The 27001-nt window shown below is 39.1% G+C and overlaps 1 protein-coding gene across 4 annotated transcripts; it reads right to left on the reverse strand.

Moving 5' to 3' along the window:
• Positions 1-616: 616 nt before the first annotated feature.
• Positions 617-26819, reverse strand: PRR11 (proline rich 11). 4 transcript variants are annotated; one of them, XM_060647761.3, is made up of 11 exons: positions 26517-26819; positions 24441-24553; positions 15779-15911; positions 12446-12596; positions 12081-12203; positions 8828-9088; positions 7050-7148; positions 6207-6319; positions 4264-4323; positions 4079-4175; positions 617-3246 (listed from the first exon to the last, which is right to left on the reverse strand). In XM_060647761.3, exons 3-11 carry the CDS (start codon positions 15904-15906, stop codon positions 3178-3180), a joined length of 1101 nt encoding a protein of 366 aa, XP_060503744.1. In that variant the 5' UTR covers positions 15907-15911; positions 24441-24553; positions 26517-26819; the 3' UTR covers positions 617-3177. The 4 variants fall into 4 exon arrangements, with proteins under 4 accessions (XP_060503744.1, XP_060503741.1, XP_060503743.1 ...); XM_060647758.3 differs by lacking the exons at positions 24441-24553; positions 26517-26819 and adding exons at positions 18928-19021; positions 19987-20055; XM_060647760.3 differs by lacking the exon at positions 24441-24553 and having other exon boundaries at positions 26517-26816.
• Between the last annotated feature and the right edge of the window lie 182 nt (positions 26820-27001).

Below are 27001 nucleotides of genomic sequence, written 5' to 3' on the forward strand. Positions count from 1 at the left end.
TCCCCTGCTCACACTCTGTCTCTCAACAATAAATAAATGTTAAAGAAAAAAGTTAAAAAAATATATTGAAAGAAGGCAGAAACAAAAGATATAGTGTATGATTCTATTTATATAGTTCAAAAACAAGGAAAATAAACCATAGCATTTAGGGATGTATACTTAGAGGGTAAAAACAAGGAAATATTATTTTTAATTTTATTATTTTTTTAAGTTTATTTATTTTGAGAGAGACAGAGACAGTGTGAGTGGGGCAGGGGGAGAGAGAGAGGGAGACAGAGAATCAAAAGCAGGATCCAACTCACAAAACTGTGAGATAATGACCTGAGCCAAAACCAGGAGTTGGATACTTAACCGACTAAACCACGCAGATGCCCCATGGAAATATTTATTATAACAAGCATATCAGTAGTTTCTTCTTGAAGAGAGGGATTATGTTAGGGGGAGGGAGACAAGCAGGGTTTCTACAGACATTTATAATGTACCTTTCTTGGTGGTTATATGAGCATTTGCATTACGATTCGTTAATTTATGTATTGATGTTTTATGCGTTTTTCTGTGTTATATGTCTAGTAAAAACCATTAAACAGAGAAAAACCAAAGGTTTCTTATTGCTCTTTATTTAAAAACATAATCAGATGTACCTTGGTGTTTATATTGTCTCATTGTTATTCAGCTGAAAATAAGCATTGAAAGTATATAATTAGCAACAGTTTAATGAAACCATAGCATTTATAGGATTCTCATATGGATACAAAATAAAACCTGTCATAAAAATTAGTAAAAGATACAAGGTAGAGCACATTTTAATACTGGTACAATGGCAACAGCAGCTTTACAAATGTTTATTATATAGGATTTCTATAGCATTTTTTTATGACCCTTTATTCCACAAGAATAATCAAATCATCAAAATTTTTTTTTTAATTTGAGAGAGAGAGAGAGAGCATAAGCTGGGGAGAGAGGCAGAGGGACAGAGAGAAAATCTTAAGCAGGCTCCACGCTCAGTGCCAAGCTTGACAGGGGGTGTGATCCCCTGACCCAGGGATCATGACCTGAGCTGAAATCAAGAGTTGGATCCTCACAGACTGAGCCACCCAGGTGCCCCATCAAGTCATTTCAATTAAATTGAGACAGTACATGCTGGTTTATCAATATAGGCATTATAAATGCCCCATAAAATATTTGTTACAAATACTCAAATGTTTTATTCTCAGTGATCATTCCCTTTATTCTTATATAATATAAATGTAGCTAGCAGATTTTTTTTCTAACTAGAAGCAGGTATGTGTCTTAACTTTATTACCTGCTTCATTTTCATTTATAAATGTGTTATAAACATAAACATGGGTCTCATAAGAACAAAACATCACCCTCAGATTGGCTTTCCAGTCTGGTGACACACATTCTATTTGGCATCTCAAAGCAATCTTTATCTGTAGAAATATAGGCATTTCTGGGAAATAACATATCTTTTTTAGCCTATGCTAACCAGGGTATATTTCAAGGATATCATCTATGCAGCTGCTCCCTGTCAGGCTACAAAGTTCAGGGACGATCTAAAACTCCTGGTTTCCTATCCATGAGCAGCTGCTACCATTATTCTTGGAACTGCAGGGGAGGTTATCGTCATCAAAGCTAATCCTCACCTTCAGTCACAGGAACTCACCCTAATGAAAGTTCCCCTTCCTCTGTGATACTTAATACATTAATTATGGGGATCCTGGCTGAAGCTACAGTTGTGTCCAATGCTAAGTAGACATGTCTGACAAGCTGGGGGCTCCCAGAAATACCTGGCAACTTTGCAGGGTTACCAGATAAAATATAGAATGCCCAGTTAAATCTGAATTTCAGATAAACGATGAATACTTTTTGTAGTAGAAATATCTCCCATGAAATATCTGGGACTTCCTTATGTTAAAATAAACAATTCATTGTTTAACAGGACATATTTATATTTATTTATTTAAAAAAATTTTTTAATGTTTGTTTATTTTTGAGAGAGAGAGAGAGGGAGAGGGAGACAGAGCATGAGCTGGGGAGGGCCAGAGAGACAGGGAGACACAGAATTCAAAGCAGGCTCCAGGTTCCGAGCTGTCAGCACAGAGCCGGATGCAGGGCTCGAACTCATGAACGCTGAGATCATGACCTGACCTGTAGTCAGATACTTAACCGACTGAGCCACTCAGGCGCCCCTGGACATATGTATATTTAAAGGTTGTTAATTGTTTACCTGAAATTCAAATTTGTTATATATTTGTTTTTGTTAAATCTGGCAACCCTGGAGTGGTGGGAAAGAACAAAAATCCAGTGAGGTGTGCATTATTACTGGTATTGAAACAATAGGCTGATGAGGACAGGAATTAGGTCTCAAAGTGAATCTGCTATGGACTTCAAATAATCCTTGGCAGGCCACTGAGGAAAATACAAGGTTCATGTTGAGGTCCTTGTAAAACTTATATTTAGCTGCATGAATGTGGACAGCAAATATCAACGAAAGGAATATCTCAGACTTCAGTGAGCCAGATAGAACTACCTAGATATCATTTCTAAATGCTAGAAATGATATGTTCTAAATTTTAAGGTTATATTGGACATTTTGCTTCACATCCTTTTGGAAAATAACTGGGTTGGGACGGGGAAAGGTCTTACCTCTTAACTGTTTATAGTAAACAGAAAACAAATCATTTATTTGATCAGAAATCATTTATTTGATTTCTGTTTACTATCAGACTTTTTTACTGATCAAGTCTGTATCACTTAGAGAATGCATTAGCGTTACGGGATGAAATAATTTTCTTTTTAATTACCTGAGGATACGGAAGATGAATGGGGACCAGTTTACTTTAATATCATAACTCTACCTATTGAATACAAATCTGTTATCTAGTTAAATGTGAACAACCTCTCCAATCTAATTGGGTGATTCTGGGATCAACATCACTTTGGGGATTGCATTTTCCTATCTGTTCTCTTATTGATCATGCAAACTAAATAATATCCATATACTCACTTTGTATCATAGTATGTATGGGGGCTCCACACATACTTTAATTCTTTAGATGGAATTATATATTAGTATAATTACTTATACCTACTCTACTGTATTAAAAAAAAGGATTGGGGTGATTTTATCTGTGTATTTTATGGATCATCACACGGAGTCAGGCTGACTTGACATCAGTTTTGTTCATCAAAGCTGTTTGTAGAAAGTGGCAGAGTTTGAGTTGGGCTTCTAGGGTGAGCCATCTATGGGAAAAAAAAAAGGTCCCAGTTATAATATGAATTATGTTCCTGTGGCCAACACAGTTCTCCTTCCTCACTAACAGAATCCAATGCAGCCAGACTCTAAAAACCACTTTTCCCACTTTCTTTCATATAGTCAGAAGTTCCTGGATAGCACCTTCTGATGAGGAGTAGCTTAGCTAGCACACCCTTTTGCCCTTTGCCTTTCACCTATCTTGCCTAGAATGCGGACACCAGGCTTCAGGAGGTATAGGCATTCTTCACCATGAGGATAAAAGCCACACCTTAAGGATGGAAGAGCAGTCGGGGCACCTGGGTGGCTCAGTTGCTTAAGCATCCCACTCTTGATTTCAGCTCAGGTCATGATCTCACGGTTCGTGGGTTTGAGCCCTGTGTGAGATTCTGCACTGACAGTGCGGAGCCTGCTTGGGATTCTCTCTCTCCCTCTTTGCCCCTCCCCCACTCACTTACATGCACTCTCTTTCTCTCAAAATAAATAAATAAAAATCCTTTAGATGGGCTCTTGGGTGGCTCAGTTGGTTAAGCATCTGACTTTGACTCAGGTCATGATCTCACAGCTCGTGGGTTCAAGCCCTGTGTCAGGTTTGAGCCTGGTGTTGGGTTCTGTGCTGACAGCTTAGAGCCTGAAGCCTGCTTCTGATTCTATGTCTCCCTCTCTCTCTCTGCCCCTCCCCCTGCTCATGCTCTGTCTCTCTCTCTCTCTCTCAAAAATAAATAAACATTAAAAAAATTAAAAAAAAATCCTTTAGAATATGATTCTAAATAAATGATTTTGAAGAAAAGGAAAAATTTTATTTTTTTCCTAAAGGTTTACCTGAAACTTTCTCCTCAAGGCCCGGGTCATTACTGGAGTCAGTCCAGTTCCTGTATCCATATTTTCTTTATTCGTAAGTGGGGTTCCACCTGGGCTCCTGCAAAGATAATGAAAATATTACAAGCTGTGTTATATGCCAATTTTTCAAGTGGATTAGAAAGCATAAAGATAAGAGAGCGTATTACCTCTCTACGTCAACTTTTCTAAGTAGTTTCCGCAGATCTATCTGGCTTTTACCAGGAGTACTGATGAAATAAAAATATAAAAGTTAGAGCTTGCCAGATTTTATCATTTTTCCCAAAGCAAAGCAGTCATTTCTACAGGCAACATCCTAGAAAGTAGTTCTATGTTACATTAAAAAATAGCAGTAGAGGGGCGCCTGGCTGGCTCAGTTGGTAGAGTGTGTAACTCTTGATCTTGGGATCGTGAGTTCAAGGCCCACTTTGGGAATGGAAACTACTCAAAAAAAAAAAAAAAAAAAAAAAAAAAAAAAAGCAGTAGATGCTGATAGGAACATAAGGCAATATAATCGTCCTAATAAGTAATACTTCTTGCCTCAGTAATTATACATTTATGATTCCATCTTAGGGAGGAACTCAGCTATGCACACAGATTATGGACAAGGATGTTCACTGAAGAGGTGGAAATAAATCATAAACAACCTAAATGTCTCAAAACAGGAGTTTATCTTTAAAACTTACATATAATGAACTGCATATATTAAAGAAGCAAAAATGATGATTTAAACTGATTTTTAGGGTGCTTGGGTAGCTCAGTTGGTTGATTGTCTGACTCTTGATTTCAGCTCAGGTCATGATCTCATGGTTCATTAGATCAAGCCCCACATCGGCCTCTATGCTGACAGCATGGAGCCTGCCTGGGATTCTCTTTCTCTCTCTCTCTGCCTTGCCCTACTAGCTCCAACTCTTTCTAAATAAACAAACAAACAAATAAACAAACTAAAAAACATAAAACCCAAAACAAAAAAAACCCCAAAACTTTAAACTGATTTTTAATGAGATGAGGAAAGTTCTTGACACATTAAATGGGAAAAGCCTTAAATTGTATGTACGATATGATCATATACAGGTACACAAACAAGTACATACACACACACACATTTCATTCATTCTAAGATATACTAGTTTTCATATCTTATTATTTCTGAAATTGGACTGCTCCTAAAATTCTTGATAATATTTTGGGGTACCTGGGTGGCTCGGTCATTTAAGTGTCCAACTTCAGCTCAGGTCATGATCTCATGGTTCGTGAGTTCGAGCACCCCATCTGGCTCTGTGCTGACAGCTCAGAACCTGGAGCCTACTTCAGATTCTGTGTCTCCCTCTCTCTCTGCCCCTATCCCACTTGTGCTCTGTCTCCATCTATTAAAAATGAATAAACATTAAAAAAAATTAAAATTCTTGATAATATTTCAAGAATAATATATTCAAGAATAATAAAAAAAATTCTTGATAATATTTCTTTCCCCCATCCACTATTTTTTTTTTTAGTAATCTTCTGTGCCCAACATGGGCCTTGAACTCATGACCCGGAGATCTAGACTTGTAACACTCTACCAACTGAGCAAGCCAGGTGCTCCCCCACAAACCCACTATTAAATCAATGGTGTATCTTAACAATAAACAGCATCATGAAATGGAAATAATAGAGTAGACACCTATACAAAGATTACAATGCTAAACAATAATATGTTAACAGTGACTATCTTTTTTTTTTTTTTTTAATTTTTTTTTTAACGTTTATTTATTTTTGAGACAGAGAGAGACAGAGCATGAACAGGGGAGGAGCAGAGAGAGAGGGAGACACAGAATCTGAAACAGGCTCCAGGCTCTGAGCTGTCAGCACAGAGCCTGACGTGGGGCTCGAACTCACGGACCGTGAGATCATGACCTGAGCTGAAGTCGGACACTTAACCGACGAGCCACCCAGGCGCCCCAACAGTGACTATCTTTAATCATACGGTTATTTGAATGATTGTTTTCTTCTTTAAACTTTTCTGTGGATTTCCATTTTTCTACAATGAGCATATATAACTTTTAAAGTTAGAGATAAGCAAAAAATCATTCTTTTAAGTAACAGTAGAGCACAACACAGTACAGTTGCTTACATTAAGACATTTGTAACTCGAGTTGATAGCACTTTGGAGTTGGGTTTCAGGGTGACATGCTGCAGGTCAGAGACAGTAACTAGTGGATTCCGTGTCTTTGGTGATGATACAAGCTTTAAATAAAAAAATGAGACAGTATCAAAACACACTTAAAAATGTCATTCAAAATATAAATATGCTGAAACAATGAATATTTGGATGCTGAGTATGTGTAAGATATATCTACTATTCTACTCAACTTGTATCCCAAAACTTCAGAGTATGTCTCTACCTCTTTAGACTAATGGTTGGTAGATAAAATTGAGGTTTCATCTCATGGAAACCTCTGCTCCAAAAGAGCCAAGTGTAGGAAGAAGCAAATGTGCTGGCTGAAGCATAAAAGAAGAAAGATGAGGCAGAGGTCCAAGTAAACCACTAGCTTGTACACCCGTGGAGCCACAGGTGTAGACATAAGGAAAGCCAGAGGCCAGGAATGCTGGTACCAATTGTTGCACTGCATGCCTACTTTCTAGAGCTTGATTCAATGGATCTAGAACATTCATCACCATTTGGTTGCAGTGACCACTTTTGAGAGACTCGCCTTGCTCATACCAAAATAGTGTCTTTTGGTCCTTTGCTCTGAAACTGTGACTTTTGGGACTAATTCTGTTTTCATTTGTGGCTGAATGTAACACATGTACAATAAATCCTCTCTTCTGCTGTCTTAGCTGAACCAAAAAAACCCCAAAACATCAAATACTTACCACAGAATAGCTTCTATACATAAGACTTATGCTTATTTTCCAGAAAGAAACAACCAGGTTAAAAGCTGAAAGACCATGTGTATGGTCAGTGACATCTTACCTTCTTCCTTTCATCAAAACACTGTGTCTTCTTTAATTTCACAGTCAGTAGATCTTCAACTGTTATTTGCATGGGTCCATCTTTTTTTAATGGTCCAGCCTTAAAATACATAGAGAGGTTACAATTCAGATTGTAACCAGGATATCTAGTCAAATACAAATCCAAACCTAGTTTTTAAAGGCTCATTTAATGGGGCGCCTGGGTGGCTCCATTGGTTACGTGTCCGACTTCAGCTCATGAGTCATGAGTTCGAGCCCTGCGTCGGGCTCTGTGCTGACAGCTCAGAGCCTGGAACCTGCTGCGGATTCTGTGTCTCCTCTTTTTCTGCCCTTCCCCACTTGCACTCTGTCTCCTTCTTTCTCTCAAAAATAAATAAACATTAAAAAAAAGTTTTTAAAGACTCATTTAAATATTAATGCTTATTTACACTAGGAGCCTATTAAATCCTTTCCATTCAATAAAAAATGATGCCATTTTCAGTACCCATGGATGCTAATGCTATTGCAAAGTATTTATCAAAATGTAAGGCTTTGACAGTACATAAGAGATGGGCTAGTTCCCTGCAGCTATACATCTTCCTCAGGAGTCACTATAATAAGACAGGGGTTGAAGGAGTTCCTCAGGGGCACCACGGTGACTCAGTTGGTTAAGCATCCAGCTCTTGATTTCAGCTCAGATCATGATCTCATGATTTGTGGGATTGAGCCCCACCTCTGGCTCTATGCTGACAGTGTGGAGCCTGCTTGGGATTCTCTCCCTCCCCCTCTCTCTGCCCCTCCCCAGCTCACGAGCTCTCTCTCTCTCTGAAAATAAATAAAAAAATATACATAAAAAAAAAAAAAAGGAGTTCCTCAAATCAAAGTGAAATTTTGCTTGAATTACCTAAAAAGATGATTCAGTTCCCATAGAACAAGAATGTGTAGTCAGAGAGGTATACATTATGGCAAACATAACAATAGGGTCTGGATTTATTTAACTCAGCCATTTTAAACCAAATGCATCTGTAGTGAAAATCCAGCAGATTTTAAAACAGGGTCATGTTTATCTTAGTGATACACAAATATTCTGATCCCCTTGGCAGATAACTAATTAATGGAGACTGGTCTTCCAGTCTAATGACAATATACTTGAGGATCCATCACTTCTCTTTATTCTGACTTTACTCACTAAGCCATCTTCTGTTCTTACTTTGGTTTCCCAGGGTGGCTTTGCGTTTGGTAAAAAGATATTATGACAATCCATTAGGAATATTCCAGTCTACTGGGTTTCATTCATTTATCCTTAAAAAAAAAATCACTTTTATTTCTAAATCCAGCTTTTGTGAGTTCCTATGGGTCTGAGTTTTTAAAAACATAATTGACATAATTAAGATATGGAATCAGAAAAAAAATGTGGCTTCCTCTTAAGGGCCTTAGCTTAGTCTTAAAAGTCTGCCTTGCTTAAAAAGAATTTAAAATTTTAAAAATTAAAAAAAAAAAAAAAAAGGGCAGAGGTGGCGCCTGGGTGGCTCAGTTCGGTTAGGTGCCAGACTTGGGCTCATATCGTTATCTCACGGTTTGTGGGTTTGAGCCCCGCATCAGGCTCTGTGCTGACAGCTCAGAGCCTGGAGCCTGCTTCAGATTCTGTGTCTCCCTCTCTCTCTCTGCCCTGCCCCAACTTGCACTCTGTCTCTCTCAAAAATAAATAAACATTAAAAAAAATTTTTTTTTAAAGGCTGCCTTGTTTTACTCCTACATTATACACTGACCAAAACACATCATTACTGGATTGTTTCCTACCTGAAGTGCTTTAGTGCGACTGGATTTTCTGAGCAGCAAAGGTGCTACAGGTGGTGGAGGTGGAGGTAGAGGAGGAGGTGGAGGGGGTGGAGGCGGAGGTGGAAGAGGAGGAAGATGGGTGGCTGGCTGTGGCAGCGTGGGAGGAAGTACAGCTCTAGATTCTCCAGGGGTGGTTGGAGCACAGGCAGGCACATTTGTAAGTTTACCACTTATGTGACATGTCTGACCACAGTTTGGGCAGGAAGAATTTTCCAAGATAGCCTGTAAGAAAACATTACATTTGGCAAATAAATAACAGATTAATTTTGTTCTTGAGGCTCAGAGTCATCAAGATAATAGCTACCATGTACTGAATGCTTTCTCAGCACACTATGTGTTTTATAATGTTTTCTCATTTATCACAAGCTCATTCACTCATTCATTCATCTATTCATTCATGTATTTGTTTTGTGTGTGCTATATGCCAGGCACTATGGGTACAATGTGAATTCTGTTTGTCATATCATGGAGCTGACAGTCTGGTAAGGAAGACAGACATTAAACACACACATACTCAGAACAAAACAAAATAATGCTTCAGTGAAAACAGTGAATTGTGCTGTGATCATGAATAGTGAGAAACCTGGGGAGTGATATTTAGCCATAATCTCAAGGATGAATTGTGACTTACCAGGTCTCAAGGGAGATAAGGTCTGGGGAAAGAAAGTTCTTGGCAGAGGCAAAAGTACTTAATGCAGCCAAGACTACAGTATACTCAAGGAACTGATAAAAAGGCCAAGTGGATGGAACATGAATGTTATGAGCTGAATGAATCGTATCCCCTACTCCCCTCCCAACTCATATGTTGAAGCCCTAATCCAAGTACCTCAGAATGACTTTGGAGATAGAGCCTTTAAAATGATTAAGTTAGGGGTGCCTGGTGGCTCACTGGGTTAACTGTCTGACTTCGGCTCAGGTCATGATCTCACAGTTTGTGAGTTTGAGCCCCATGTCAGGCTCTGTGTTGACACCTTGGAGCCTGGAGCCTGCTTCGGATTCTGTGTGAACCTCTCTCTGCTCCTCTCCCACTGTTCTTGCTCTGTCTCTCTCTCTCTCTCAAAAATAAATAAATCACCTTAAAAGAAAAGAAGTGATTGAGTTAAAATGAGGCTATTAGGGTGGGCTCTCATCCAATTTGACAGATGTCCTTATAAAAAGAAGAAATTTGAACAAACAGGAGAAACACCAGGGATGTGTGTGCACAGAGAAAAGACCATTTGAGGACACAGTGAGAAGGCAAGCCAAAAGAGAGAGGCCTAAGAAGAAACCAACTCTGCCAACACTTTGGTGTTAACTTCTGGCCTCTAGAACTGTGAGAAAATAAATTTTTGTTATATAGGCCACCTGGACCATGCTACTTTATCATGGCAGCCCTTGCAAATGAAATTAGTTTCCTATGGCTGCTGTATTGAATTATCACAAACTTTGTGTCTTAACACAATTGAAATTCAGTGTTTTAAAGTTTTATTTATTTAAGTAATCACTACACCCCATGTGGGGATTGAAGTCACAACCCTGAGAACAAAAGTTGCATGCTCTTCTGACTGAGCCAGCCAGGTGCCCCTGAGATTCATTTTTTTCAGTGCTAGAGGCTAGAATTCCAAAATCAAGGCATCAGCAGGGCTGTGCTACCTCCCAATGCTCTAGGGAAGAATCTGTTCCTTACCTCTTCCTGTTTTGGGTAGCTGGGGCCATTCCTGGGCTTGGGGCTATATCATTCCAATCTCTGCCTGTGGTCCCACTGCTCCTCCTTTCCTCTGTGCATGCTCTACTCTATCTCTTTTATAAGGACATTCATCATTGGATTTAGGGTCCACCCAGATACCAGTTTATGATCTCCTCATCTCCAAATCATTAACTTAAGGGGTGCCTGTCTGGCTTAGTTGGCAAAGTATGCAACTCTTGATCTTGTGATCATGAGTTTGAGCCCCATGCTGGGTGTAGAGATTTCTTAAAAATAAAAGTCCTTAATTTAATTACATGAGTAAAGATCTTTTCCTCAAATAAGGTAACATTTACAGGTTCCAGGGATTAAGACTTGGACAGATCTTTTGGAGGCCATCAATTCAGCCCGCTATAGATGATATCATCCTCATTTTATAGCTGAGGAAACTGAGGCCCAGAGGAATGAGGTGATTTGCCTTTCTTCCTCTGTCTAATTCATTTTGAGGTATAAATTCTGGGAGAAGGGTTGTAATCCCAGAAGTTTCACTCCAAAACAGTAAGTGCAATGTTTATTTTTTGAGTTTTAGATGTTGAAAGTAAGGGCCTTGCTTAGGAGAGTTTGGAGAGAGTGGATATTTATAATTTTTTTCTGCCTATATCAGTCAAGGAAATAGAATCATCCCGAGTATTTAAAAGCGGGGGGGGGGGGGGAATAAATAAAAATAAATAAATAAAAGAGGAAGAATATAATGTAGGCAGTTGGTTACACTGATGATGAATGAGCTGAAAAGCACACGGGGGACACTGAGGCAGCCCAGAGATTAGCAACAGTAGAAAGCCATTGAATACCCTGAGGCTGGAGGGACAAAGGGAAGAGCAGTATAACCAGATCTCTGGAGGTGGGTTAATCCAGAGAATCAAGAAACAGGTAGACTTACCTGGAGCAAGCTAGAGTGAGAGAGACAACATCAACCATCACTGGAGAAATTGCCCAGTGCAGAGAATGAAGAGGCAAAACACCCCACCTCCCCTCCAGCTCTAGTCTCTCATCAATGTCTCCCATTAGCCCAGCACAACCAGGAACCAGGTGACATGGAGCTCGGGAAATACAGCCTGTGCGGTTAGCCCCCTGCAGTACAGAACAGAGTCTTGAAGCCTAAGGAATGGATCTGAGGACAAACAGGCCCAAGATTAGCACTTACTTATACCCATCTCTCCTTCTGGTAAAAGCATAATGGAATTTCTATGGGGGATAACGCCTGCCCTCCTTCCCTAATTCTGGATTGCTTTTTTATTTAACAGTACCAACCTTCAGGGGCCCCTGGGTGGCTCAGTCGATTAAGTGGCTGAGTCTTGATTTCAGCTCAGGTCATGGTATCATGGTTTGTGGGTTCGAGCCCCACATCAGGCTCTGTACTGACAGCATGGAGCCTGCTTGGGATTTTCCCTTTCTCCCTCTCTCTCTGCCCCTCCCCTGCTCTCTCTCTCTCTCAAAATAAATAAATAGAACTTAAAAACAAAATAAAACAAAACAAAACCCAATACCAACCTTCAGAGTTTCCTGGAGCTTGCATAATTGATTTTCTAAAATGCAAAACCGTTGTTTCAGACTGTGAAGTTCTCGGTGGCAGAAACGGGATGGAAAGATGGTGTCTTTCAACACTTCTAAACTCTGAAATTAAAAAAATAAACAAGGCTGAATTCTATAAGCAGCATGATAAAGACAGGAAAAAAGAGACAAGAAAGTGGTTTGATGTATGTTTTACAGAAGCAAAGGCATACGTGACCTCATAATTTCATCTTACCTGAGCTTGGCCTGAGTGTTGTGCTGACCTGAGCATACACACATGTGAACATACACACCAAATATGTAGAAAAACCATATTGCTGAAAATAGGTATGTCAAACCCATACCTGGGCCATGCAGTTCTGGCACCAGTTGTATATAGACCACACTCTATTTGTCCAAAGTTTTACTGTATCTTTGATATTGGGAAATTTGAAGTTCCAGGATGATCTTAGCCAGCTTCTGCTAAGGGGTATATCTGCTGAAGGAGTAACCACTCTGTAGGAAAAACAAAACCAAACAAATAAAAAACTCCTGAGTTGGAGTAACAGCTTCTGGTTAAAGAACAAGCTAGTTTTATATAATATGACTCAGGAGCAGAGCCCACCTACCTAAAGCCAAATTCTGCATTAAATTCTAGAGTTTTGAGATCCACAAATTATTTTGTAAAGCAAATAGATTGTAATAAATAAAATAAATAGCAAATAAAGAGGCATCATCGGGGGGACACCTGGGGGTTCAGTCGGTTAAGTGTCCGACTTCAGCTCAGGTCATGATCTCATGGTTCATCATGTTTCATGAGTTCAAGCCCTGCATCAGGCTCTATGCTGACAGCTCAGAGCCTGGGGCCTGCTTCAAATTCTGTGTCTCCCTCTCTCTCTCCGCCCCTTCCCTGCTCATGGTCTGTCTCTCTCTTTCAAAAATAAATACACATTAAAAAAAAAAAGAGAGAGGCATCAGGAATTCAGTAATGAACAAAATAGATAGAAACCCTGCCCTCACTGAACTTACATGTCATGAAAGAAAGGTAAAAGTAAGTAAATAATACATATGGGTTGCTATTTAGTGAATACTGTAAGGAAAAGGATATATCAAGAGAGAAACATCGGGTGGAGGTGAAATTGTAGGTAGGGTGGGCATTGAAGTCTCACTGAGAAGGTGACTTTTGAGAAAAAAAACCTTAACAAAGTAAAGAAGCTAGCAACACGGGTGTCTGGCTGGATCAGTGGCAGAGCATGCAACTCTGTTTTTTTTTTTTACTTTATTTATTTATTTTGAGAGAGAGAGGAGAGGGAGAATCCCCAGCAAGCTAGGAGCTGTCAGCTGTCATTAGGGAGCCTGACACAGGGCTTGATCTCACAAACCATGAGATCATGACCTGAGCTGAAACCAAGAGTCGGCCGCTGAGCCAACTGAGCCACCCAGGTGCCCTGAGCATGCGACTCTTGATCAATGGATCAATGGTCATGAGTTCAAGCCCCACTTTGGGCATGGAGCCTACTTAAAAAAAAAAAAAAAAAAAAAAAAAAAAAAAAAAAAAAAATTGGAGGGGCGCCTGGGTGGCTCAGTCAGTTGAGCGTCTGACTTTGGCTCAGGTCATGATCTTGCGGTTTGTGGGTTCGAGCCCTGCGTTGGGCTCTGTGCTGACAGCTCAGAGCCTGGATTCTGCGTCTCCCTCTCTCTCTCTGCCCCTAACCCACTCGCGTTCTGTCTCTGTCTCTCTCAAAGATAAATAAACATTTTTTTAAAAATTAAAAAAAAAATTGGAGAAGTCAGCAATACAAATATCTGGGAGAAGAGCATTCCAGGCAAGGGTAAGAGTAAGGGCAAAGGTCCTGAGATGGCAGCTTGTCTGAGGTGTCTAGGGAACAGCAAGGAGGCCAGGATGACTAGGGTGGAGAAACTGAAGGTAGGGGATTAGGAGATAATGTCAAAGTCAGATCATAAAGGCCTAGTAGGTCAAACAAAGGATTTTAATTTTTACTCTGAGAGAGGAAGACATTGGAGAGTATGTATATTTGTATGTATGTACATATGATTTAATGAAATGTAATCTCTATGTCTAAGATGGGGCTTGCACTCAGGACCCCAAGATCAAGAGTCACATGCTCTTCCAACTAAGCCAGGAAAAGCCGCTGGAGAGTTTTAAGCAGAGGGGCAATTTGACATGATTTTTAACAGACTCACTCTGACTACTGTGTTGAAATATGCTGCAGAGGGCAAGGGCAGAAGCAGGAAGACCAGCTAGGGGCTGTTTTTAATATTCAAGAGAGATAGAGAAGAGTTAGGATAATATCATGATTAACGCTTTTTGAGGGCCTGTTTATTTAAAAATTTTTTCTGTAAAGAGAGTTATAACAACAAAATATATAAAGTATTTTATTTTGAAACTCAGTATCCTAGGATTCCTATGACTTAAGAGCCTCTTTCAATAGCACATCTAAACCTAAGTCCCAGAGAATAATTGACCAAACCAAAACTAAGATTTAAATTCTAGTCCTATACCCCTCTTTCATCACTTAGCAGATTTATACAATTAAATTGACTAGGGAAGAAGAAAATAGTCAATCTGTGCATCTCCAATACAATTCTGTGATTTTTACTCTTGAACTATGTTCACCACATAAAATCCAGGATGCTCAGTGAAAATTTTATTTCAGATGAAGGATGAATAATTTTGTAATATAAGTATATTGCAAATGTTGCATGGTACAATATTAAAAAAATTATTGTTTATCTGAAATTCAAATTTAATTGGGCATTTTGTGTTTTTATTTGCTAAATCTGGTAATTCTGATATGGGAAACAAAGGCAAATGAAAAATTAGATTTTCATCTTGCCTACAGCCCATTGACAAGTTCTTGAAATACAGTGACCTTTCTCTGGGAGCTCAGCTGCTTCGATATTGACACTTTGGGCAAAAAGCAATTTTAGCTTAATATTATCCTGACCTCCCAGGATCCTATAAATCTTCTTTAGCATATGAAAATCCCTTTGGAAACTTCCTTTATCTCTACTCCCCCAAGATATATGTTAGCAATCATTCTCCAAACATATTGCCCACCGATAAACATCTAAAGGTCTCACGACTAAGGTTTTACTAGACAGTTAGTAAATGACTTTATCCTAACAGCAGCTAGCCCCTCAAGGTCCTGGAAACCTTGCCTCCAAATTCCTTAGAGACTTATGCTATCCCTAACTCCCTCCCCACTTGAAAGTATACAATCTGTCACCCAACACAACCTCAGTGCAGCTCTTTCTGCCCATGGGTCCTGTCCCTGTGCTTTAATTAAGCCATCTTTTTGCACTTAAGAGGTCTCAAGAATTCTTTCTTGGCCATTGGATCTGAACCCCAACATTTTCAACATCAACCCTATCCTTAATAGATTAGATTTTTAATATTTTTTCTGTTCTTTCTTTCTTTCTTTCTTTTTTAATTTTTTTTTTTTTAACGTTTATTTATTTTTGAGACAGAGAGAGACAGAGCATGAACAGGGGAGGGGCAGAGAGAGAGAGAGGGAGACACAGAATCGGAAGCAGGCTCCAGGCTCCGAGCCATCAGCCCAGAGCCCGACGCGGGGCTTGAACTCACGGACCGTGAGATCGTGACCTGAGCCGAAGCCAGACGCCTAACCGACTGAGCCACCCAGGCGCCCCTCTGTTCTTTATTTAAACCTTACCTTTCTGGTGAGGGTAGCTGAGGAGGAGGTATAATTAGCTTGGGCTGAAAGTGAGAGACTTCTCTTTTTTTGAATAATCTTTTGGCTTTGGCTTTTAGCTTTCTTCTTCGTTGCTTGAACTTGGGCATGATTTCTGTAGAGAAAAAATTTTTTTACATTTTTTATTTTAGAATTATATATACATATAGAAAATGCACAAATCTTAACAGTACAGTTCAATGAATTATCACAAAGTGAACCCATCCTTGTAACCAACCACCATCGTTAGGAAATACATTGCTACTAGCATCCTGGAAGTCCCCTGAAGTGAAGAAAAATTTAAACCCAGATTTGAAGTATCTTTAGAGAGACTCAGCTTTGGCATTATATTACTCTCTAATTTTGTTTTGCTTGTCTTGCTTTTCTTCATTAAGTCAAGTGTATTTCCCTTTCTTATATAACAGAGAAAACGGCTCTAGTTGGTATTAAAAGAAGATTCTTTACCAGTAACATTTACTGAGCATCCACTGTGATAGGTAGAGTAGGTAGTGGAAGAGACAAATTTAACCATTGAATGTCCACTTACTTTTATGCACCTTCACATACATTTTTTCAGTGACTCTTCACTGAATAAATCCTGCAAGATTTTATCCCTGGGGAAGATGATTTTTATTCCTATTTTTACATAAAAGTAAACTGAGACAGGGGCGCCTGGGTGGCTCAGTCGGTTAAGCGTCCGACTTCGGCTCAGGTCATGATCTCATGGTCTGTGAGTTCGAGCCCCGCATCGGGCTCTGTGCTGACAGCTCAGAGCCTTGGAGCCTATTTCTGATTCTGTGTCTCCCTCTCTCTGACCCTCCCCTGTTCATGCTCTGTCTCTCTCTGTCTCACAAATAAATAAACGTTAAAAAAAAATTAAAAAAAAAAAAAGTAAACTGAGACATAGAAAGATTAGATGATTTGCCCAATGTAAAGCAGTATATAAGTAAGTCTACAAAGACCATGTTCTTTCTAACACTCTATCATGCAACAGTAGATTAAATAGGAGATATACAATGTAATAAGTTAGCCCAAATCTAAGACATGGGTGCTTCAAAACATTTATTTTAAAGCATTTTAAAACACCATCTAGTGGTAGATTTTAATCTAGATTCTTTTCTGAGGAAAATTAAGTCAGAGCTAGTTTGATGAGAAGAAGGGCTTTGCTGGTTTCAGTTGTTGCTACCTGAAGAACAAAGATGTCTTTATTCAAGTAGCAGAAATAAAAATGGTCTCAAGGGCTGGGCCTCCTTCCTTTCAAACTTACATTTGAATAGGAACAATTGGCCTTTAAAATACACATTCATTCCACTTTTGTTCACCCAGTAACCTTTCAATAATTGGTATGCAGTTCTAGGCTTGCTCAGCTCTCAGATTGCACTGGTTGAAGAAACCCAGCCTTTTACCCGCTGTGGATTGTAAAAACCCAGAAGCGGCTTACTGTAGTTCTAAGAGCTTTGGACTTTCAGAGGGCACCCCTAATGGCAATGGGTGACAGTGCATATTATCAACAGCTCTTCCAGGAGTAAAGTTTCCTTATAGCATCTTAATTGAATTGATGCCAGGGCTCAAACTAACAGTGTTTCCTTAATTGTTCTTAGAGGCTTGGGAGACACACTGAAAAATACTTAGCTGACTTCACCTTTATTATATCACTTCTCCTTCCTGCTGAAATAATAAAAGAAGGCCAAGCAAGGATTGTTAAATACAAAGGATGGCTAAAGGATTGATTGATTTTTTCTAAACAAACTTAAAATAACACAAAACCAAAATACTCTGAATGAAGAAGTTTAGGGAAGCCTCAGAGGAAGCGGCAATCTTGTGGTTGCCTGAAAAGAAGATTAAACCTCATCAAACTCATGCCCACAACTTTCTATGGAGAAATGTCACTGGGAACCTCTCTCTAAGGTGCAGAGTTCACTGGTTGAAATCCCCAGAACCTGAGACTTCCATGGTAAACTCCTCTTCCTTGTTTTCTATCTGCCCTCCTCTACACAGCCCTCCCCCTTCTGTTCCCTCTCTCCCTTTGATGTCTTTTGTTAGACATCACACTGACACAGAGAACTGGCCTCCTGCCTCTTTTTTCCCTTATTCTCACCAATCCCTTAGTTATAAAAATAGATTTTAAAGAAAGGAGCTGGACATTCTCATTTAAACTTGGCTCTATACCTTTATCTCCACTCCAGTGGTGTGCTGGGATTGGCATCAACTGTTACCGTTTCAGGAAATCTGTGAGTTAGTTGTTAAACACATCCACCATTAAAATTAAGTTATATAATCTTATAATTATATAATTTATATTTAAAATGGTAATAAATATGATGCAAAACTCATCACTTTCTAATGATTTTACTATTATCTATGCTTTTGAGGTTATTTACCTTATTGTATCTATATAGTGAAAATGCTATAGAACGTTCATTTCTGTCCAACCCCATATTCAATGACTTCATACTGAAAACCTGAAATTGCCTATGATGGGAGTATTTACACAACGAATATTAAAAAACACTACAGGGACACCTGGGTGGCTCAGTCAGTTAAGCAACCAATTTAGGCTCAGGTCAGGCCATGATCTCAAGGTTTGTGAGTTACAGCCCCATATAAGGCTCTCTCTTGTCAGTGCAGAGCTGCTTTGGATCCTGTCTCCCTCTCTCTGATTCTTCCCCCACCCCCCGCCACCCCCACCTCAAAAATAAACATTAAAATTTTTTAAAAAACAACAACATTACAAATCAGGGCTTGATTCATTATGTTGTTGATTGTTAAGAAAGTGATAAAGAAAATGTTAATAATGCAGATTAAATTTAAAATTATATCTTGTCTGTAATTGTTATATTGTGAATAGCATTAAAAAATTGAGAAATGTTCCAGTATTTGAAAACTAGTATTTGATTCATCAAAGTTGCTTATACAACTGAAGTTCCAAAGAAATCTTTGTGTTTCACTTTATCTTATTCTATAGAATAATAAATGAAAATATCAACTGACATTCCTATTAGGACTATACTTGTTTATAAATTGCAACCATAGGTTGGCTACAGATACAAGAAATCAGTAAAAATCAACAATAGTATTCTCTGAAAATCAGCTGTATATGAAATTTACAAGAAAGAACATTATAGGGGTACCTGGCTGGCTCAGTAAGTTGAGCATATGATGATTGATCTCAGGGTCAGAATTTCAAGCCTCACGTCGGGTGTAGAGGTTACTTAAAAATAAAATCTTAAAAAAAACAAAAAGTCAGTAAAGAAATAAAAAAAAAAAATTATAAACCCATGAAGCAAAGAATGGGAACAGACTATCACAGATGATGAATGTTGACTAAATTATGGAAAATGGAAAGGAGATGGATGAATGGTAAATGACTTGGCAGAGTAGAAGAGAGGTGAGGCTTGACGGCCGGTGGTAGGGAAGCCAACTGGAAGCAAGATAATTTGTAGAAACTTTAAGAAGATTCTGGACTTGAAGGTACTTAGCACCTTTTAAAGTGTAGGGTGGGGTTAAAATAGGTTTAATTAAGTCATTATAAGGATTGGATAGGCCTCTGGAGTCTGTCTCCCAGTCCTGGTAGCCAGGCAGCTCCTGGCATTTATGTTCTCTCCTGTAAAGATGGATAGGTTTATTCTCTGGAGAAGTTGAACCGTAGGGGTGTTGAATTGTGGGCCATCAGCCATAGCAATAGCAGAGTCATGTGTGTATCATCATACAGCAGGTAGGGGACAATCCTGAACTCAAAAATGAGACTTTTTAAAAAAAAAAAAATTTTTTTTTTTTAACGTTTATTTATTTTTGGGACAGAGAGAGACAGAGCATGAACGGGGGAGGGGCAGAGAGAGAGGGAGACACAGAATCGGAAGCAGGCTCCAGGCTCTGAGCCATCAGCCCAGAGCCTGACGCGGGGCTCGAACTCACAGACTGTGAGATCGTGACCTGAGCTGAAGTCAGATGTTTAACTGACTGAGCCACCCAGGCGCCCCAAAAGTGAGACTTTTAATTCCCTTCCTCAGCTCAGCTCCCAGAACACAGGCCACTGATTTTAATTTCATGACTCAAACCCTCATACCTTTCATTTCCCTTGCAGGAGGTAAGAAGATTCCTCTCCGGGGAAATTGGCTACCCCCAAAAAGGGACCTACAGATACTGACATTTAGGGTCTCCCCCAAATGGCTAAGTGGTTGATCATTTACCCACTGTGGTATCACACAAGTTGATAATATCCACCTACTGTACTTTGAGCTTCCAATTTTTTTTTTTTTTTTTTTTTGTGACTTCCTCTGACATATAATAGCCAAAGATCATGAATCACTTTAGGAAAGTCTCTAACATGAAAGACAAAGACCAAAATAAACAGAGGGGAAATAAAAGTATTTCCATTTCAGAGGAAATGGAAAGAATATAGGAAGCAGAAGAAAACTTAAAAATTTTCAGAAAGTGGGATATTGCAGGGACACCTGGGTGGCTCAGTCAGTTAAGTGTCTGACTCTTGATTTCGGCTCTAGTCATGATCTCATGGTTCATGAGATTGAGACTGGCGTTGGGCTCTGCACTGACAGCATGGAGCTTGCTTGGGATTCTCTCTCCCTCTGCCTCTCTCTCTCCAAATAAATAAATAAACTTAAAAAAAAAAAAAGAAAGAGAGAAACTGTATTCATGAAACAAGAAGGATGAAAAAAACTCTTAAAAATTAAAAGCAGTAGAAATTTTAAAAATGTAATACAACAGTTGGAAGATAAAAGTGTTAGGAGAGAACAGAGGAATGGAGAGAATTTTATCAAATAAACAATACAGAAATATTCCCTAGAACTGAAAGACTTGAATTTTCTGTTTGAAATGGTCCATTCAGTATAACAAAAGAAGATCCACACTGAGGCATATCATCACAAAAATAAAGAGGAGATTCTAAAGGCTTCATGAGGGGCGCCTGGGTGGCTCAGCTGGTTGAGCGGCTGAGCATCTGACTTCAGCTCAGGTCACGATCTCATAGTTTGTGAGTTCGAGCCCGGTGTCGGACTCTGTGCTGACAGCTCAGAGCCTGGAGCCTGCTTCAGATTCTGTGTGTGTGTGTGTGTGTGTGTCTCTCTCTCTCTGCCCCTCCTCCACTCACGCTGTCTCTCTCCCCTTCAGAAATAAACATTAAAAAAAAAAAAAAAAATTAAAGGCTTCATGAGATAAAAAAACAGTATAGATACAGAGGTCTGAGAATAGAATGGCATCAGACTTCAACAGCCACACTTCTGAAGGAAATGTTTTCCATCCTGGAATTTTATAACTGGTCACACTTTTAGTCAAGTGTGAGGACAGCATTAAGATAAACAGTGGCAATTTCCAGGGTAATAGTGGCCAGAAGTCATTGGAAGACAGCTTTGAAGCAGGACTAGGGCAGGAGTCAGCAAACCTTTTCTGTAAAGGGCCAGATAATAAATATTTTGCGCTTTGTAAGCCACCTGGTCTCTACCATAACCACTCAACTCTGCCACTGTAGCATCCAAACAGCTATGGACAGTACTTAAAACAAATGAGTATGGCTGTGTACCAATAAATTTTTTCAATAAATTTTATTTATTGCCACTGAAATGTGAATTTCATATAATTTTCAGGTGTCACAAAATATTCTTCTTTTGATTTTTCTTCAACTATTACAAATTGTAAAAAAAACATTCTTAGCTCATGGGATCTACAAAAACTGTAGTTTGCTAATTCCTGTCTTAGAGCACCCACAGCCAGTGAAGTGAGCAAGACCGATAGCAGGCTTCAGTAACATTGTCTCTAAGGAAAAAAAAGGGAAATCAATAAATTACCTAGTGTATTGACCTTTCTGAGCTGAGTTTACTGTTCTTCTGTAAAATTGGGGCCAAATTATTGATAAATGCTTTTAAAAAAGCATTTAAAAATAAGTAGGAAAACAGTTTTAAAAGAAAAAAATGTAATCATAGTAACACTTATATGTTCAGCTATTACACAGTATTTAGTAGCAAAGCCACTGATTGTTTATTTAGCCAAAAACACGGTATAGGTATATTGTGAAGATAGGAGAGAAAGTGGAAATCAGTAGTTTTCTAATTTATATAAGTGTTTAATACTGAAGAGAAAGAAGGAAAGGAAGGAAGGAAGGAAGGAAGGAAAGAAGGAAGGAAGGAAAATAGGAAAGAAGGAAGGAAGGAAAGAAAAAAGGAAGAAAAATAGTAAGCATGTCTTTTAGAATCATGGAGGTAAACAACAGAAATAATTATAAGAATGGATAGTAATTGCCTTTGGCAAGTGGGAGTCAGGATTATAAAGAGATGATTTAGAGGACTGCTATTTGTTTCTAACTATAATAAGTCTTGCATTCGACAGTTAATCTCTGGTATATATTATATTTGTATTAAAAAATTAAAGAAAATTTAATGTTTATTTATTTTTGAGAGACAAAGAGAGTGCAAGTGGGGAGGGACAAAGAGAGAGGGAAACAGAATCTAAAGCAGACCCAAGTCTCTGAGCTGTCAGCACTGAGCCTGATGTGGGGCTTGAACCTACAAATTATGTGATCATGACCTAAGTGGAAGCTGGACGCTTAACTGACTGAGCCACCCAGGTGCCCCCCTGCCAAAAATGTTTTTAATGTTTATTTATTTTTGAGAGACGGAGAAGAGAGCATGAACAGGTGAGGGACAAAGAGAGGGAGACACAGAATCCGAAGCAGACTCTGGGCTCTGAGCTGTTAGCACAGAGCCCGAAGCAGGCCTCTAACCCACCAACCATGAAATAATGACCTGAGCCAAAGTTGGCTGCTTAACCGACTGAGCCACCCAGGCTCCCCTCTGGTGTATATTATTAGCTAGAAAAATAGAGTACCACCATTCTGAAACTGAGCCATCTCTTTCTAGCCCTTTTCTGGTGGTTTTACCAATGCCCATTCATTCAAATTTCTAAAGAGTCCTATATAGGCTGATGTATGTCATTTTGGAGATAATTTTTCAATGAAAAAAAAATCTAGGAACTAAATCATATTTTCTCCTTTCTCTTCTGTGTGTGTGTGTGTGTGTGTGTGTGTGTGTGTGTGTCCCCTGGGCTCTGAGTCATTGTTACTCTAATAACCTTTTAATTAAACACAGTAATTGGCACATGCAGAGAATTGAGAGAATATGTCAAATCTGTCAAGGTAAAAAGGTTCAGTCTGAGATAATTCCTAGATTAGTGTTCCATTCAAAAGTGATAACTGTTCTTTTAAAAAATGAAAGTTAAAGAATTCCTAAATCAAACAAGACACAGAACTCATGCTAAAGTTTGTTTTATTATCATTGCTTTAATAAAAGCATTAGTAGATGTTCTGTAGAGGATAATTGCCTGAAATAATCTGCAACAGTCTTCCTAGGTTAAAACACATATACTTGTCCCTTTCCAGAAAAGTAATGAGACATACAAATTCTTTTTGCTGGACTAAGCAGGATTCCAACTACTAACACTAGATAGAAGCTCATTTTTTTTTTAAGATTACTCAAAGCATTTTTCCTACTTTTTTATTGAAAACTACTATTCCTTCCTTTTTACCTGCCTTGTTTTGAAAAGACTTTAAGGTTGATTAAAAACAATATGTACTACCACCCACAAAAAAAAGGTGGATGAGGAAATGAGATCCATTATAGAATAAAATATATAATATGTATAATATATACTTATATACATGAATTTGAAATATTTATGTGATTCATTCATCCTGTCCTTCCTCTTTCTGTCTTCTAAATTCAGTTGCTTTTGCCATCTTTCCCATTTTAGATTTTTGCTGTAGTCTATTTTCTCTTACTTTTTTTATTTTGAAAAATTTCAAACCCTGACAAATTTATGATAGTATAATTAATATGCATATGTCAGCACCTGAAACAAATGTAACATTGTGTGCCAACTATACTTCAATAAAAAAATAAATTGAAAATATAAAAAGAAAAAATAAAAGATCATATTTATTCTGGAAAAATATACTCATATACTATTCACCTAAATTTGCTAATTGTTATCTGTTATCTTTTTTTTTAATTTTTAAACATTTTTGTTTATTTTTGAGAGGCAGAGAGAGACAGAGTGCAAGCGGGAAGGAGCAGAGAGGAGACACAGAATCTGAAGCAGGCTCCAGGCTCTGAGCTCTCAGCACAGAGCCTGATGAGGGGCTCAAACCCATCTACTGTGAGAGCATGACCTGAGCTGAAATCGGATGCTTAACTGACTTGAGCCACCCTGGCGCCCCCATCCCTTTTTTTTAGTAAAAAAAAAATTTGTTTAAAATTTATTCGTTTTTAAGAGAGAGAGAGAGAGAGAGAGAGAGAGAGAGACTGTGTGTGAGCTGGGTAGAGACACAGAGAGAGAGGGAGACACAGAATCCAAAGCAGGCTCCAGAGTCTGAGCTGTCAGCACAGAGCCCCATGCAGGGCTGGAACTCACTAACCATGAGATCCTGACCTAAGCTGAAGTCGGATGCCTAACCAACTGAGCCACCCAGGGGCCCTGCCCACCCCCTCCTTTTTTAGGTAGGCTTCTTGCCCAGTGTAGAGCCCAAAGCGGGCTTTGAACTCATGACCTTGAGATAAAAACCTGAGCTGAGGGGGCTCTGGGTGGCTCATTCAGGTGAAGGACACACTTCTGGTTTTGTCTCAGGTGGTGATCTTACCGTTCTTGAGTTCAAGCCTTGCATTGGGCTCTGTGCTGACACTGTGAGGTCTGCTTGGGATTCTCTCTCTGCTCCTCACGTGCTCTCTCTCTCTCTCAAAATAAAGAAATAAACTAAAAAAAGAAAAAAAAAAAAAAAAGACCTGAGCTGAGATGAAGTGCTGGTCGCTTAACTGACTGAACCACCTAAGCGCCCCTCCCAGTGCGCTTAGTCTGATGGCCCTTTGCAGCCTCATCTCTTCTAGTGATTAGGAAACAGTTTGTACTTCAGGTATGGCAAACACCAAATACTTTCTATAATATACTTTCTATAGCCTTTCCCCCTGCTTGGGGTATCCTCCTTCAAGTCAACTTATATAACCTTCAAGATGCTGTTATTTTTACTCACAGATATTTGTTGAGTGCTGATAATCCACCATGGTAGGTAGGTGTGGTAGGTGTTGGGATACAATTCCAAACAAGGCCAACATAGTCTCTATCCGTAAGGAATTTATACTGGCTGAAAATGTCATCTCTTTTCTGCTTCCATAGCATTTTATACACATTCTTATTATAGCATTTATTATATTGCATTGTAATTTGTGTTTGCATGCTTGCCACCCAGCTGGACTGTGAGCTTTTTAAGGTTAGGATAAATTTTACTCAACTTTGTTTCCCCAGGACCAAGAATGCAGCAGGCACTAAATAATTTCAACAAATGAATGAAATAAATCATTCCTGCTAAGTGTTTGCTAACAAGTGGTCTCTTTTTTAGTTAAGGAATATGCTTTAATACAATTAAATTTTGAAAAATCTCTCAGTGAGGGAGGTTTTTAAGTTCTTCAAATCATGCCACTCCTATATATGGTTAAAGGATGGCTCCAAAACTATTTCCAGTAGGAAGGTGAAATAAATAATAGGCTAAGAATTATAGTATTCTGCAGGAGTTGGCACTGCTGCTTCTATTAAAACTTCATCCTAGGGGCGCCTGGGTGGCTCAGTCTGTTAAGCGTCTGACTTCGGCTCAGGTCATGATCTCACAGTCTGTGAGTTGGAGCCCCGCATCGGGCTCTGTGCTGACAGCTCAGAGCCTGGAGCCTGTTTCAGATTCTGTGTCTCCCTCTCTCTCTGACCCTCCCCCGTTCATGCTCTGTCTCTCTCTGTCTCAAAAATAAATAAACGTCAGAAAAAAAAAAAAATTTAAAAAAAAAAACACAAAAAAACCACAAAAAAACCTTCATCCTATGATACGAGAAGTGCTTTTGGTCAGGGGGTACTTCCAAAACTGTGACAGCAACGAAAATAAAAATTGCATTTCTTTACCCTCTTCATAAAAACACATTTTTATGGAGGTTTCTTACACTTTTCCGTAAGCAGCTTTCATTCAATTTATCAATTTCCTTTACCAGTTCATTACTCTTGAACATTCATAGGGCTATTTCTGGTACTTGGTTGTATTAAATTTTGTTTTACACTGTGCAACATTGCTTTTTTAGTTTTTGTCTTGTTTCTCTACCGAGATTGCAGCTCCCTAAAATGTAGCCAGCACAGTATTATTAGGCACAAACAAACAGGGCACACTTTTAAAATTGACACTCTCACAAAACGTTAGACAACATTAAGAGCTTATCAAGGAACATAGTAATACTCGCTATCAAGAAATGTACATTAAAAAAAAAAAAAAAAAAGAAATGTACATTCTCAAACTTTAACGTGCATAAGAATCACTAGGGGTGGGGGATCTTGTTAAAATGCATATTTTGATTCAGTGGGTCTGGGTGGAGCCCGATAATTTGCATTGTTAACAAGCGCCCAAGTTATGCAGATACTGTTGGTCTCCGGACAACAGTGAACAGCAAGATCTAAAGGAAGGTGCAAAAAGAAGGTTGACGCTTTGCTCCAAAACATATTTTGCAGAGCGTTAATTAAATGCAAGTATGGTTAGGATGGAGCCAAGCCGAGCACTTCTTACCCACCCTCAAACGTCCTCTTCCCGGCTGTATCTCCCCAAGTACAGCCAAAATGCCCACCTCCGTAAATTGTAAGAACACAAGCAGCAACAGGCCCAGCTACCGAAGGAAGATCTCCCTGCACTTACTAGTCTAAGAGCTCGGGATTAGATGGAGTCCGGGTAGTGGCCTCTCCCTCGCCATGTAGAACAATTCAAAATTAAAACCTTATCACGCAGGGACCAATCGTAGCCAAGGTCTCTTCACGATTCGCGCTCTGGGTACTGTAGGAGCACAGTCTGGTTTGTGATTGGTTAAGATGTCACCACGCACTGGCCAATGAAAGCTGAGGCGCTTCTTGTATGAATAAGTGGAAGGCGGGAGCGAAGGGGAGGGGAAGCAGGAGACCTAAGAAGGTGTGACAGGTTCCTTCTGCTGTTTGTGGAAGCTTTTGTGTAATTGGTTGGCTCTTATTCCGATTATACCAATCGCAGTCTCTTCTCTGCGGAGCCCTATCAATGAAATTGAAAGTAGAGATGAGCGTGCAGCCAATGGAAAAAAATATGTATATACAGCAGCCAATCCTCCTGCGGCGTTTTGTGTCTTTGTCCAACTGGAGAAGGTGTTTCATGTG

This window comes from Panthera onca, chromosome E1 (assembly GCF_046562875.1).
Source record: "Panthera onca isolate mPanOnc1 chromosome E1, mPanOnc1 haplotype 2, whole genome shotgun sequence".
In the NCBI taxonomy this organism is placed as follows: domain Eukaryota; kingdom Metazoa; phylum Chordata; class Mammalia; order Carnivora; family Felidae; genus Panthera; species Panthera onca.